The sequence below is a fragment of the Populus nigra genome, chromosome 11 (genome assembly GCF_951802175.1).
Source record: "Populus nigra chromosome 11, ddPopNigr1.1, whole genome shotgun sequence".
NCBI lineage: Eukaryota > Viridiplantae > Streptophyta > Magnoliopsida > Malpighiales > Salicaceae > Populus > Populus nigra.
This window is the reverse complement of record NC_084862.1, coordinates 11,800,160-11,815,676: the sequence shown is the minus strand read 5'-3', so window position 1 is coordinate 11,815,676 and position 15,517 is coordinate 11,800,160. Positions and strand designations below refer to the sequence as shown.

Below are 15,517 nucleotides of genomic sequence, written 5' to 3'. Positions count from 1 at the left end.
CAATTAACCTATTTTTTCTTTTTTCGATGTGAGTTTCAAACATAAAATATAATTACTTTAACTTTTTACATATTGAAATATTGCCTCTTCCTACGAAGGTAAATCAAGATTGATTCATTTAGAAAAGCAAAAAACTGAAGATATAAGTAGGAGATAATGTTTTTTTTTTTTAATTTCTATGAGGTGATCATTATGATTTATTTACTTTTAAAAGATAACATTTATATATGTTTATATAAATCAGTTATAAGAAGTAAAATAGTTAGATATATATTAATAGTTAATTTCTTGGATTTCTTGACATTAATTAATGATTTTTAATTTTTTTTTAACATGGATTAATGACATGATATATTAATTAATAGTTAATTTATAAAATAATTTCAGCACTATAAAATTTTTGTACTTACTTATAAAAAATGATATCTATGTTTACATGATTAAATTATAAAAATAATATAAATTTTATTGGAATAAATAATAACTTTAAAGTTATGAAGAAAAAACTTTATAATCAAACCATTATTTTCAAAACTACAAAAATTCTTCTAATCTTTTCATGTTGATAACGCATTAAGCATTTTATAAGATGATCTGCCCAGGTAAAATTAAAAAGGAATTTGAAAGTCAACTAACAATAATTACAATAATTTGGTACTTTAAGAAAGTGATTACTAGTAGGTTACTGCATCAAAATAAATAAAATTTGAATTTGAACTTTTCTTATTAAAATATATATTATTGAATTTATTCCGATAATTAATTAACGTGATGTCTTTAACTATTTATCATTTAGAATGAACTAAGATAATAGTTCTTGCATAATTTTTTTCTTGGGATTTTATTTAATTTTTATAGTTAAGTTTATTTTGGACCTAAATAACTCTTGATTTCGTGTGTTTTAAAAAATTTAATCTTTAAAATTATTAAAAAACAACCACATTTCTCTTTAATATAAATAATTTGTAATTAAAAATATTGTCAAGATTATACAAGATTTGAGAATATTAAAAGCACAACTCACCATTGTCACAGAACAGCTATCATCCTTCTTCATAAGAGAAATAGGTAGAAAATTATTATTCTCCAGTATTATTCAAAATGCCACAACATAGTTTCCTTTTCAACCTGTATAGGAATGTCCAATTAACTAGATAAAGTTACCATTACAATACTTATTTATTTTTAAAAAATTTAAGTTAATTTTCATCGATAAATTATATATAAACTCTCTTAAATATTTTGATAAACAAATCCATTAATTCATTTTATTTTATATAATTAATGAAAATAATTTTATTTAAAATGATGTATTTATTACAATAAGGAAAAGGTGTTACCTTGTTTGTTTTTGTGTTTTAAAAGTTTTTTTGAAAAAAATTAAAATTTTTTTATTTTTTATTTGCTTCAAATTAATATTTTTTTTGATGTTTTTAGATCATTTTCATGTGCTAATATCAAAAATAATTTTTTAAAAAATAAAAAAATATATTATTTTGATACATTTCCGAGTGAAAAGCATTTTGAAAAACAACCGCAACCACACTCTCAAACATGTTTTAGAAATCCAAAAGCAATTGCATATAAAATTTTTAATTTGTTTTTGCTTAAAATAAAATGTTTTTATATATTTTCAGATCGTTTTGATGTGCTGATGTCAAAAATAATTTTAAAAAAATAATTTTTTTTTTATTTTGATGTATTTCTAAATAAAAAACACTTTAAACCCCCACCACTATTCCAATGTAAAACAGCCATTAATTGCATTCATTATGAGATTTGCATTAGCTTCTTCTATAGTTATTACATATGAAAGAGATTTACAACAGATAATTCATCTTTATACAGCCCTTAACAATAGATGACAATACTTTTGACCATAGGTTAATGGAAAGCGACCGCAGATGGATGTGTTCAGTAGCTGAAGTTATTATTACTTCTATTAAATAGTCGAGAATTAATATGGAGTTTTACTGTTCAAATTAAGTGTGTGTTTTTTTTTCAATTGCCCTCGATGTTTTCCCTTCCCCCTTTTCTTCATTTCAATTGATCTAAATTTTATTTTTAATTTTTTTAATAGTCATCTGGATTATTTTATACTGACAAAGTCGACCAAATCACTTCTAGACAACTCCCACATGATTTTATTTTAAACTCGGGTTAAATAAGGAAATGAGTCAAGAGATTTTTGTTAATTTCATCTTTTTTCCTCTCAACTATATTGTTTTTGGACTGGTCAAGCTGACTAGGTTACGTCGAGATAACTTCCACATAGTTTAACTTTAAAATCAAGTTAGGTAAGAAGTTAGGTTAAAATGTTTTTTTATGTCAGTTTTATTTTTTCTTTTAATTTCACTATAAGAAATTTGTTTATGGGTCTATCGAGATGTATTTATACCGGTCAAGTTGACTGGATCACGTTAAATCAACTCCTATATAGTTTAAACTTAAACTCAGGTTAGACAGGAGGTCAGATTAAAAAAATTTAAAAATTAACCTAATAAATTAGATTTAATAAAAATTATTAAATTTTATAAGAATTGATTCGGTAACGTATACCCGAAACTAGAATGAAGCTATGAAAAACAAGTAACATTCAAGACCTATGTTTTTTAATATGAAGTGGGTACACCATGGAAGCATTACTAGCTGTTTTTTAACATTCAAGTATCTGAGAATTGCTCCAATGAAAATATGAAAGAAGAATGGGAGAAACAAAACGCCAATGAATTTATGTACCAGGAACAGCATTTAAAGCAAAAAAGATACAATCTTTTTCTTTAATTACTTACTGTTTCTGCATCCCTTTTGAATTTATACACAATCAAACAATTTCTACTCATTCATATTCTTATCATGCCAAAAAGAAAAATAAAAAAAAAATACAAATAATTGACCGAGCCCAAATCGTACTAGCACAAAGCTATCATCACCAATCAGTGTGATTTTTGTTGGTGTATATTTAGGGAAGCTTTTCAAGGATTATGTTTTTAAATATCTCGAACAGAATCGATATCGATATATCGATGCGATCTCCAGCAGCTCTGAGCCTCTGAGCACGAGGGGACCCTTTTTCTGTCAAGACATCAAATAAAATATCATTACTGTTTAAAAGTGGACCATTTTGTAATCACGAGGACTGATTCCCCGACACAATAATTCAGTGTCCCAAAAAAAAACAAATGCACGCACACCACGTTTTCTATTATTTTTTTAATAATTGTTTTAATAAAAAAGAAACAAGGCAAACGAAGCATTATCCTCTGCTTATAAAAAAAGTTAAATGTTGCAGTGTAATTACTGTAGATTAAAAGATTTTTTATGAATTATTCTGGTACTATTAATGAGTTGCGTGTAACGCTTCTCAATAGCTAAATCTGATCATCTGCTGTTTCACTAGAAATGCAATCATGCTCTCTTTCACATGGTATGACGTATGTAAACAGATAATGATTGAATTGTCGTCGGTGATCGATTATTTGTGTTTTTTTTTCTTTTTTCTATCCTGACAACTATAATGCACAGTTGTCCTCTTTGTTTGTTGTTTGTTGTTTGTTAAATCAGACATGTTTATCATATCCAAATACATTGGGTCTCGCATGGTTGTCAGACTTACGCACCTTGGGTTTGGCATGGTTTGTTAAACCCAAGGTGTCTGGGTCAAAAAATTTAAACTTTTTCATAAGAGCGATTGGACTGCCAAAACAAACATTGCCTCATTCAAGCAAGATTTCTCATTCGTATGCAGTAGAACTTAATTGCAAACTTTTTTGTTTGTGCAACTTATTTTATAAATTTGTTATATTCGAAGAGGAAAGAATAGAAAAAAAAAATGTTGAGTTCTAAGTGATTTATTTCAAGTCTTCAAACATAAACTTTTCTTTTTTTTGTATGCATTTGTGGATGAAAATATTAATTTTATGTTTCTATCCAATGTTGGACAGTTTTTTAAAGGGTTAATGTTTTTTTTAAATTTGAGATGTTGTTGCATGATTTAATTATCAAAGTTTGTTACAAGGAGAGTTTATTATACATTATAACTATTAGTATATACAAAAATTCAAAATATATGATCATAAGAGAAAACTTTTTAACTTTTGAATTGATACATTATAGTATAGGAAAAAAAATATTGTATATGTAAAAAACTTATTGTCCTTTTGACTATCTTAATTTGCACAATTTTGTAGATGATTTCTTTACTAAAATTAGATATTAACAAAAAAAACAATTGAGTGAATTTTAGAGATGCGTGTGGTTAATGTTCCAAAATAGAAGAAAGAAATATAGAAAAGATAAAAATATATTTGGTAAAAAAGACAGATAAAAATACAAAATAAATATTTTTTTAGAACAATTATAAATGAATTTCTATATTTTCAAAACAAGAAACATGTGTTTGGCAACCACGCCAGGCTCAAGCGCCTTGGGTCTGGCATCAATGTCAGGCCCAACCAATTTGGATCTGGCAACCATGTTTGGTGTCAGACTTAGGCACGGACTGACATGATTGTTAAACCCAAGTGGGTGTGACATGGATGCCAGACCCAAGCGATTTGGGTGTGGCAACCCTGTGCATGTGTACTATGAACCAAGACATAGTCCACTGTAGACTTGCACAATTGATTTTCCAAGCTCTGAAGGCTTGAGAGGAGGCTAATGTTGTCTTTTCATATAAAGTTAAATTATCATTTTGCCTTTTAGTTGAAAAAATTAAAGCAATGATTATGGGGGTATTTCAATATTTTTCTTAGGTTCACTGGTCATTAAACGTTTCAATGGGGGTATGGTAGTCTTTTCATGATTATTTGCATAGTAAAAATACTATTCTACCTCCAAGATTAACAAAATTATGATCTGTTATCCAAGGGTTTTCTAACATTTCACAAACTGTTAAATAGTTAAAATATACATTTAACCTTGAAAAAGAAAAAAATAAGCTTGCATATATGGGAGTATTTGTTTTTCTTTCACTGTTTTTCGTGTAATTTTCTATAATCATTGGGGATATTTTGGTATTTTTTATTATTTTTAAATTCAAAAGGTCGTGTTGGACCCACGTTTACTTAGATCTAGCAAACAAGCAAGACCTAACTTACTTGAGTGTCAGACCCAAGTAACGTGGGTCTGGCATGACTGCTAGACTCAAGGCGTTTGAGTCTGCCATCGAGGCTCAAGCTGCTTGGGTTTGGCATCCAGACCTAAACTACTTGGGCTTGCGCTTGGATATGGCATAGTTGTTAGACTTAGGCTCCTTGGGGTCTGGCATGACTGTCAGACCCAGGTATCGTGGGTCTGTCATGGTGGAAGTTTAAAAATTAACCTACTTGGTTAGGTTTAGTAACACTATTAAAATATTCTTCATACTCTTAATACTTTTTTACATTTAAAAAAAATTGATATTTGACCTGCTGTGGGGTGTAGGTCAATATATTAGTTAAATTATAAATCTTGAGATCACAAAGTTGAGGTATGAAAAGTCTAATCTTCACATGAATAAATTTGTTTTAGCCCAAAATATTTTCTAATTATTTTAAAACCCAAAATCTAACATAATAAAAAAAACAATTTTATAGGTCTTAATTTACTTCTTCTAGCATGTTTAAAGTAAAACAAAATCTATATCGAACCAATCTCTCCAATATAAATCCATTAATATTAAAATCAATATTTTATGTGACCGAGAAGTGGTTGGTTGAACCTTTTCTCTCCTCTTTTTTCTTTTTTCATGCCTTTTTTTCTCACATTTCTCAAAATTCAGGAACTAAAATAAAAATAAAATAAAATTGAATATTAAAACATAAAAGTACTAAGATAACAGAGACTGTTTTGTTTTTTAAATAAAAATTTCAAGAACCAAACTAAAGTTTTTGCGCCCCATGAAAAATAAGAAATAAAAAGGGCTTTGTTTAATATCTTGTGATTTTAAAAGCATAAAAGTATGAGATGCTAACTTAATATATGAATTTACCTTTTGTGAACATTCGAGCCTCCAACATGATTATTTGATGAGTGTTATTTATTCGAAGGTTTTGTATTTCGAGAATTTGTTTAATATCTTGTAAAGACTATATTTATATTACATATGTGCATGAAAATGATAAGGGCATGTTGGAATTTAACCATTTGAACCTATAAAACCAACCTATACTATGTTATCCATTAATGAGGCGCTTATTTATCTTTTCTTTGTTTTACCCATGTTTTATGAGCCTTAACTTTTCATATGTTTTCTTTTCCCCAATTAAAAACTAGTAGAACATATGTGTGATGTTTATATGGGTTCATGGTAGGATTTTTTAAGAAAAAATGGTTACATGATGGAGTTTGGTGATGGATTTGAGTATGATAAATTTTGACCTAATCAATTCAAACAAAAAAGAAAAAGGAAAAAGGAAAAAAAGTGCAAACATGATGATACTATAATAAATAAAAGAAAATATTCTTTTTGTGAGTTTAATGAGAATATAGTGTGGGAATTTTTAAATAAAAAGAAGTCATGTATTTTTACTTTTATGATGATGAAATTGTGTGCTTTGATGATTATATTCTGTTGAGTTTGTTATTTATATATTTCACTAGATTTTTTGGTTATTAGCCTTTTCTTTGCATTTCACTAGAATCTTTCCATATTGAAATTATGACATGACAACTCATTATGATGTGGCAAGGATCTTACATGATGAAAAAAATCTTTAGAAAGTCAAAGCACAAGTTATTAAAGTCAATTTAGTATAAGGAAACCTTAAAGTAATATCATTAGAAATTAGTTATTAACTAATTTCTCCACCTCCTCACACATATATAACCAATCATAACCTCAAAAATATAAAGGTGTATAACGTTCAAAACATAGGATAAGAGAAGGAAGGGTTCTATTGTTTTTTCAAAATTATTAGTTTTGTTTTCTTTTGTTTTCTAAATTTAAGACAAGCTTAGTTTTTAATTTTAAGATATTACTTTTCTTGGATTGTAAATTATCATGAGGATTTATGTTTCATTATTCTAAATCTAATTGTGATATATGAATATCTTATTTTTTTTCTATGATTAAACTTAATGATTGATATGCAACATATATTTTGTGGTTTTAAATATATTGCTAGCTTATTAGTTTAAGTTGGATGCATGTCTAACTAACTTAAGTTGGAGGAGTATTTAATTTTCAAACTCGTGTTTGATTATTTGATATTTGAAAAATCAAGTCTTGATTAAAGTAACTCACCATATATGTTTAATATATCACGAATCAATTACACATATCTTGATTTTAATGTTATCATGTAATTAAATCTTGCATGCTTAATGAAGGTTATTATATGATTAGGGGTTAATTGATGCATGAATGCGAGGTTAACTAAAAAGTAAAGATAGTTAGAAAAACTTGTTGTTTTTCATGGTTTATTTTTATCATCATAAATCATATTAGAATATATACCTAAATCAATTATTGGTATTTAATTATCCTTGAGGAATTCTTCTTATAAAAAAAGCTTTTTTTCTATTTTTTTTACATTATATTGATTTGCCTCTTGTTTTTTAGATTTGATTTCTTTTGTTTTCTTAGTTTTTTAAGTTATTTTAGTTAGTTTAGATCATAAACAAAACCCTAATTTTAGTTACTTTCAAAATTAATGTGTTTGGATTTAAAATTTGCATCTTTACCTGGTTTACTTTAATTTAAACTTAAATAGCTAGTTTTGATTGAGTAATTAAGCTCTAATGCTTGTATCTCTGTGGAATAATATATATACTATAAATCATTAATTTTAAAGATTTAAATTTGGATGACTTCAACACTTGTCATACACTGAAGCTTCAATAATGACACCACCATTATCATTGAAAATATCTCAACAAATCTAACAATACCAAGAAAGATCACCAACGATAACTATAGTTGGCAACACACACCTTACTTGATTTTGGGTAGTGCATGTTGCTAACTTTAGTCATTGTTGCTATGTTTACACGCACACACACATGCATACAGATTAAACATGGACTTGCACTCTGCAACTGGGCTAGATTATTTTTTTCATAAAAAATAATGTTTAGATGCCTCAAACACATTTTTTTAAAAAAGGGAAAAAAATCCATAACATAAGTTATAAACTTGGTTAGGTCAAATAAATTTATTTTATTTTATTTAGATGATAAAAAAAGACAGATAGAAAATGGATCAAAATTTAAAAAAAGTCATGATAACTTGGGGGAAGAAATCCTTTTTCAAAGGGAAAAAAACAATATAGCTCAAATCTTAGCCAATTAAATATGAAATGATGAAGTTGGGTAAAAAAATGATAAAAAAAACCCAAGTCAACCCAAGTTAGCATAATAAACTTGTAACCTGGACAATAAGAGATGAGTCAACTCGGTTTAACCCGCTAAACTCGCGACATAGTTCATGAGATTAGAATAACTCGATAAAAAAGAAAATAAATAAAACCAATAAGCCCGTTTTTTTAAAAAAATAACCAATGTCGAATGATGAAATCAAAAAAGAAATGAAGTATAAAAAACAAAAAAAAAGCCTCATTGGCTACTAATAATCTTGCTGCCGCTGCCACGAGCTGCCCCATCAGCAAAAAAATTTCACGACTATTCCAATGATATAGAGAAAAGGGAATTTTTTTTTGTGTCGAGAGGTGTTGCATACGCTGCTAGAAGTTTATGAGCGCCTCTCACGTGCTGTCACATACATTTCTATTTAAATAATATTTTATATGTCTTAAGAGACCAACTTGCCCTCGTTCAACTTAATAATAATAAAAAAAAACTCATAATAAAAAGATAAAAAAATCTCTATATTCAAGTTTTAGAAATTGTGCTTTTAAAAATAACCGAGTAATATTACCGTGCTTAAAAATAATAACTAAAAAGCTAATAGAAGCCAGTTTAAAATTTTTACTTTTAAATACAATTAAGTCATTCCGCTGTGATTAAAAAAGTAAAAGGATAATTCTAACCCCAATCAATATGTAATGACCATTGATCCTTGTAAAAAGAATAAAATACCCCCAACAACAACACCATTTATTTTTTACGGGAAGGCCAAAATGATAATTATATATATATATATATATATATATATATATATATATATATATGGCCCAGGGTTGTTCTGTCTCTATGCTTTTATTTTCTTTGTCCGTAGCTGATTCCTTTTCGGTGCTTTGTCCCCACAGCTCTGCACCTTCATGACAGAAAGGTGGTGGGTCCTTACTGAATTCTAGAATTTAATGAAATCATTACAAAAACGTGAGGGATTCATAAATAAATTGGGACCATCAAAATTATTTGTGGTCTTTCTTTGTATTTTACAAAGGCAGAAGGTGATGAATAGTAGTTTTATGTAACGGCACCGTTTTCTACTTTGAAATGGTTGTTTTTAATTTGCTCCCCTGAAATTCTGATATTTAACAATTGCGCCACTATACAAGGAAAATCTCTTCGTTTTTTTGACCTGGATTAATCGCAATTGAACTCTTGGATTTCCATGTCATTTACAATTTTGATCCAAATCAGCTCCAAAATTTAGTATTTCTTCAATTAAATCCTTGATTGTATTAATTAAGTCCCCAAACTTATTGATTTTTTTAATTTTTGACCAAACTAACTCCTAAATTTATAATTTCATCATTGTTAGTCCTCAAAATTTCAATTTGTATTGTCTTGACCCAATTCTTAAATTACTTTTTCATTCATTCATCATTATTTTTTTGTTTATTATATTTTTTTAATTCAAAAATTAGGTTATAACAATTCCTATAATGATATCCTTGTGAATTTAACAATGATATTTAAACTCTTATTAAATTACCAAACTACTCTCTTAGTAGCTATGTTGTTTAGGATTAAAATAGTAATTTTACCTCTAAAATATACAGTGAAATTGAGCTCTTTTAACTTTATATATAATGTAATAATACAAATAATTATTAACTTCTATCATATTTTCTTTCTGTCGACTTATATTTTTTTATAAGACCTCGTTTGTTTACTAGAAAGTAGTTTTTTTTAAAAAAATAGATTCCTAAAAAATAAATTATTTTTCAATGTTTGGTAGTATCATGGAAAATAAATTGAAAAATACTTTTCCAGTGTTTGACTATGTCATGGAAAATGAGTTGGAAAATAAATAGTTAATATTTGTTTTCAAATTTATTAAAATAATGAGAAACAAATCTTACAAATTAAAAGTTGAATGAGAATAAAATTTTTTAAAAAATCTAATTTCATAAATTATCTCAAATAAAATAAATAACAATAAAAAAAATAAGGACCAAATCTTATAGATAAAAAATTTCAATTGAGAAAATTATAAGAGAAAAAAAATAACAATCATAAAAATGAGAACCAAAGTTGATATAAAAATCAAATTAAATCAAATTTTAAAGGATGAAATTGTAAAAAAAATTTAAACAAAATATATAGCAATCAAAAGTTTGAGAATTAAATTTGATATAATCAGCAAATAAAGTGACATTTCTAATTTTTCATTAACTTCTGCAAAGTGTTTTCCGTCCAAAATAAAAATAAAATATCTTTCTGAAAATCAAGCCAAATTTTTTTTTAACTATAAGGTATTTTTCATTAATCAATTTTTTTAATAACAAATAAATATAAAAAATTTAAAAAATCATTTTCCATTAAACAAATGGCCTAAGTTTATCTACCAGCCAATTTACACGGAGGAGAACATGCCGCCAAAAATTTGAAAAATCATTTTTAGAAAGTAATTTCCATTAAACAAATGGCCTCACTTTATCTACCAGTAGGGGAGGAGGTATTTTAAGGGCTAGGGTGGGCTTTAGACCACGTCAAGATTTTATCAATATTTTTTGATTAATTTTATGTAAAACAAATTTTAATTCTAGATTGAGTTATCAAAAAAATCTAAAAATTTACGTAAAACCTTCTAATATGATGCTTTAGCTTGGGTTAAAATTTCAAATTTTTTGAGAAATTCAGAAATTTGATGAAAAATCATAATTTTACCAGTTTTATGTTATTTGGCGTAATTTTTAATCCGACCATCATATTGAGCTGAAATTTTACGAGGGATCTTAAAATATATTGAATAAAATCTTGTTAAAATTTTAGGATGAACGAAGCTTGGTAGTGCTAACAAAAAAAAAGGTCAAATAAAAGCAAAATGACTCATTGAGAGTAAAATGATTATTTGCCATTAAAAAATAAAAAACATTAGCTCTTCCTTCCTTTTATATGTTGCCGACTGATTAGAAGCAGAATATGATGCTTTAGCTTGGGTTAAAATTTCAAATTTTTTTGAGAAATTCAGAAATTTGGTGAAAAATCATAATTTTACCAGTTTTATGTTATTTGGCGTAATTTTTAATCCGACCATCATATTGAGCTGAAATTTTACGAGGAATCTTAAAATATATTGAATAAAATCTTGTTAAAATTTTAGGATGAACGAAGCTTGGTAGTGCTAACAAAAAAAAAAAGGTCAAATAAAAGCAAAATGACTCATTGAGAGTAAAATGATTATTTGCCATTAAAAAATAAAAAACATTAGCTCTTCCTTCCTTTTATATGTTGCGGACTGATTAGAAGCAGAATAGGAAAAGAAAGAAAAGAAAAGGTTAGAGAGAAATAGAGAAAAGTAAGGCAAAAACATTAAAAAAAAATCCAATAAAAAAAATAAAAAAGTGAGAGAATAACTTTATAAACTTACAAAGTCCAACTTATAAAACACTAATATAAGAAAGAATCAAGTGAAGGAAGGAGGAATTGAGAGAGGAAAAAAATTTAATTACTTTGTTTTCCAGTTGACATGATATTGTTATTTTATCCCGATTGAGGGGTTGTTACAATATCGATTCAGATTTGATTATAAATAAATTATATTTCATAAAATATCGAAGGATGTAACTTTAATACTAAGTTTATTTTTACTTTTACTTTAATTTTATGTACTTTCAAATTTGTTTTTTAATATTTTGGATAGAGTGTTTGAATTAAAACTTTATTGTTAACTTTAAAAATTCATATATATAAGTTAATAATTAATCTTAAAAAATATTTATATATTTATTTAATATGAAAAATTCCTGGCTCCGCTTGTCTACCTTACACGGGGGAGAAGATGCCCACCCCCGCCCCCCCCCCCCCCCCCCCTCTATAAAGCTGGTATCCTTTTACTTTGCTAGTATGCTGCATTGTTCAAAAATGAATAACAAGTTGAAGCTGATGGGCTTGATTCCTTTTTTTCTCTTGATGGCTTTCGTGCTGCCAACTTCGGCAGCATACAAGTTCACCAGCCCAAGAATCGTATTGCCTGTTCGGTCAAAAGGTTTGGATGCGGATTCAAGGAGCTACGCGGTTGTTTTCGACGCAGGGAGTACAGGTAGCAGAGTGCATGTTTTTTGTTTTGATCAAAACTTTGATCTCCTTCCTGTCGGAAACGACACAGATTTTGAGTTTTTTGCTCAGGTACAGATCTTCCTTTTTAAATACCCAAGAGCAAATGACGACGATGGATCTTGTTAAAGAGTTAATATAAAATGTTTTAAAAACTCACTTAACTGTTAAGTTTCAGCTATAAAAAACAAAAATTTCTCACATTATATTGTTGATATTCTATATTTTTTTTGTGGTCGCAGGTTAGGCCAGGTTTGAGTGCATATGCAAAAGACCCTCAGGCTGCGGCCAACTCACTTGTCCCATTGCTCAACGAAGCGGAAAGTGTTGTGCCTGAAGAGTTCAGTCCCAAAACTCCAGTCAAACTTGGGGTTAGCAAACTAAAGCACATTGTCTTCAATTACCTCATCTTAATATCTTTGTCAGTCCTCTTTTAACTGCAAAAATATTTTGTTCACTCTTAACATTAATTTATACGTGGAGTTTTGACATTGCAGGCTACCGCTGGGTTGAGGCTGTTGGAAGGAGATTCAGCGGAGAGGATTTTGGAAGCAGTAAATTTTTATTGTCATTTTTATAGTCGTTCTAGTATATTTTTATTGCCATTTTTATCTTAATATGGTCGTTTGAACTCTTATGTGTCCAAGGTGCGAGATCTTCTGAGCAATGGCAGCCTGGAGTACGAAGCCGATGATGTCTCCATTCTGAGTGGTTCCCAAGAAGGTTACTATATGTGGGTATGTTTCGAACTTGCAATTGCTGTACCTATAAAGAATTAAGAGAAGAAAAAATAACTTTTATAAATTTTTTGTAGATGGCAATGAACTACATGGTAGGAAATCTGGGGAAGCCGTATTCAGAAACAGCAGCAGTAATTGATCAAGGCGGTGGATCTGTTCAAATGGCATATGCCATTTCCAGGGAGAACGCTGAAAAGGCACCAACAGTAGCTGATGGAGAGGATCCATACGTGGAGAAATTCCGTCTTAGAGGAGCCGAATATTACGTTTATGTTCACAGGTTCTCGTCTTCCTCCCTGATCAATTCTCTTAAACTCCTGCTAATATATATAGTTAGTGTTGGATTTTCCTGCTGCTCCACATTTTGTCATTTGTGTCAAAAACAATTTCTTGCATTTCTAAAACGTACAAGAAGAGCAGTAAGTTAATGGATCTTGTGTGGACAGTTACTTGAGCTATGGATTATTGGCGTCTCGGGCAGAAATACTGAAGGTTTCAAGAAACTCCAGCAACGAGTGCGTAGCCACCGGTTATAATGGTATGACAAATGACTCCGTCGTATCTGATCCACAAATGGTTTTTTTATCTTACACTTCTATATCGTTTTTTTCTATTTTATTTAGTGTTCAATTGTTCACACTTCCACCTCTCCAATTTTTCTAATCTTCTTACCTTTCAGGAAAAAATAAAAAATTAATTAATGCAAAGTTAATTTCTCCCTCTCTTTATTTTAAAATATTTAAAGGTGTTTACAAATACGGAGGGAAGGAATACAAAGCATCATCTTCTCCTACCGGTACAAGCTTCAAAAAATGCAGACCACTAGTTCTTAAAGCTCTCAAAGTTAATGCCCCGTGTAAGTATGTGAATTGCACATTCGGTGGAGTTTGGAATGGCGGCGGCGGAGACGGGCAAAACAATTTTTATGCTAGTTCGTTCTTCTTCTCCATGTCTCAAGCGGTACGAATTCATCATCCTAAGAAATTACTTGCAGTTTTATTTTTATATATTGACTTCGCAAGCTAATTAGATTTGTGGGATTTACAGGCTGGGTTTGTTGATGCCAATGCGTATACAGCCACAGCTAGCGCTGCAGATTTCAAGAAGGCAGCTAAGCGTGCTTGCGAAACAAGATTTGAGGATGCAAGCTCAAGATTTCCAAATGCGCTGGAGGAAGACCTGCCATTCTTGTGTATGGATTTTACCTACGAGTATACTTTGCTTGTCGATGGATTTGGTAAGCCTTGCAAGCTACTTCTCCTTTGATCAATTGCAAAAACTATTAATATACATTCGTAGTTACTTAGTTAAAGTTCTGGTTGTTGTTTTTGTCGAAGATTGTCGGAATTAAAACGATATATTTTTTTATATTTTTAAAATTTATTTAAGTTTTCATTTCGGTAACTTCAACCAACTATATTTTTTATCTCTTTTATATTTCCTTTTTGTTCTGAATATGAGAATCATATGATTCCGTCATTCACTTTTTTCTCGTGCCGCCATTCTTATAGTGCTCGATCATATATATAAGCAGGTCTTCATCCCCAGAAAAAATTTTCAGTGGAGGAGAAAGTTAAATACAAGAATTCACTTATGGAAGCTGCGTGGCCTCTTGGTAGTGCTATAGAGGCGGTGTCACCTAGCAGTGCATCATTTCTGAAGTAGTAATCATCCTAGCTTACACCAGAGATCACCAAGTAATAACTTGGCGTGTGGTGGCGTTAGCATTGTTCAAGCAAATTAATATCAAAGACTTCTAAAATCATGAATGATCTCCAATTATTTAGAAGTCTGTACGCAGTTGTACCGAAAACAAAATAATAATTATTAACTCTGGTTTATCTCTGTGAAATCGGTTCATTAGTTTATTTTCGTTTCATATTTGCAACACACCTAGGCCCACACATACATCAATAAAGCGTTGGTTTAACAATTAAAGCATTATTATATCTTGTAAAAGTAAAAACACAAATTTTATTTCTAGAAAATGTATTTACAAACCCCGAATAAGACTAATTTTATTTTTTTAAAGGATGTGAGGATACTCAGATAAAATCAAATAAATATATAAACAATCAAATAGGAGATAAGATGAGCTATTGCTTTTAATGTCTTGAGTGACAGATGATTGAATGGCAAAAGAATTCCATATCTTCTCATTCGAAATTATATTTAGAATTCCATTAATTTAATGGAGATTGGGAAGAATGGAAATAGAATCAATTTCTTCTTATTTTTTGAAGTGCCTTTTGCATCAGTTATATATTAATTTGAAATCATAATCGCACGTGTTCTTTGAATTCTAATATAATTTTACTTTAAATAAAAAAAATTAAAATTTTAATTAGTAATGCTATTAGATGAATAGAGTGTTTTAGAGTGGTAAT

At 28.9% G+C, this 15,517-nt stretch overlaps 1 protein-coding gene across 1 annotated transcript; it reads left to right on the top strand.

Moving 5' to 3' along the window:
• The first annotated feature begins 12,174 nt into the window (after positions 1 to 12,174).
• LOC133667975 (apyrase 2-like) lies at positions 12,175 to 14,971 on the top strand. Its single transcript, XM_062087697.1, has 9 exons — positions 12,175 to 12,462; positions 12,633 to 12,761; positions 12,888 to 12,944; positions 13,038 to 13,127; positions 13,205 to 13,410; positions 13,577 to 13,668; positions 13,876 to 14,090; positions 14,178 to 14,367; positions 14,665 to 14,971. Exons 1-9 carry the CDS (start codon positions 12,181 to 12,183, stop codon positions 14,793 to 14,795), a joined length of 1,392 nt encoding a protein of 463 aa, XP_061943681.1. The 5' UTR covers positions 12,175 to 12,180; the 3' UTR covers positions 14,796 to 14,971.
• The last annotated feature ends 546 nt before the right edge of the window (positions 14,972 to 15,517 follow it).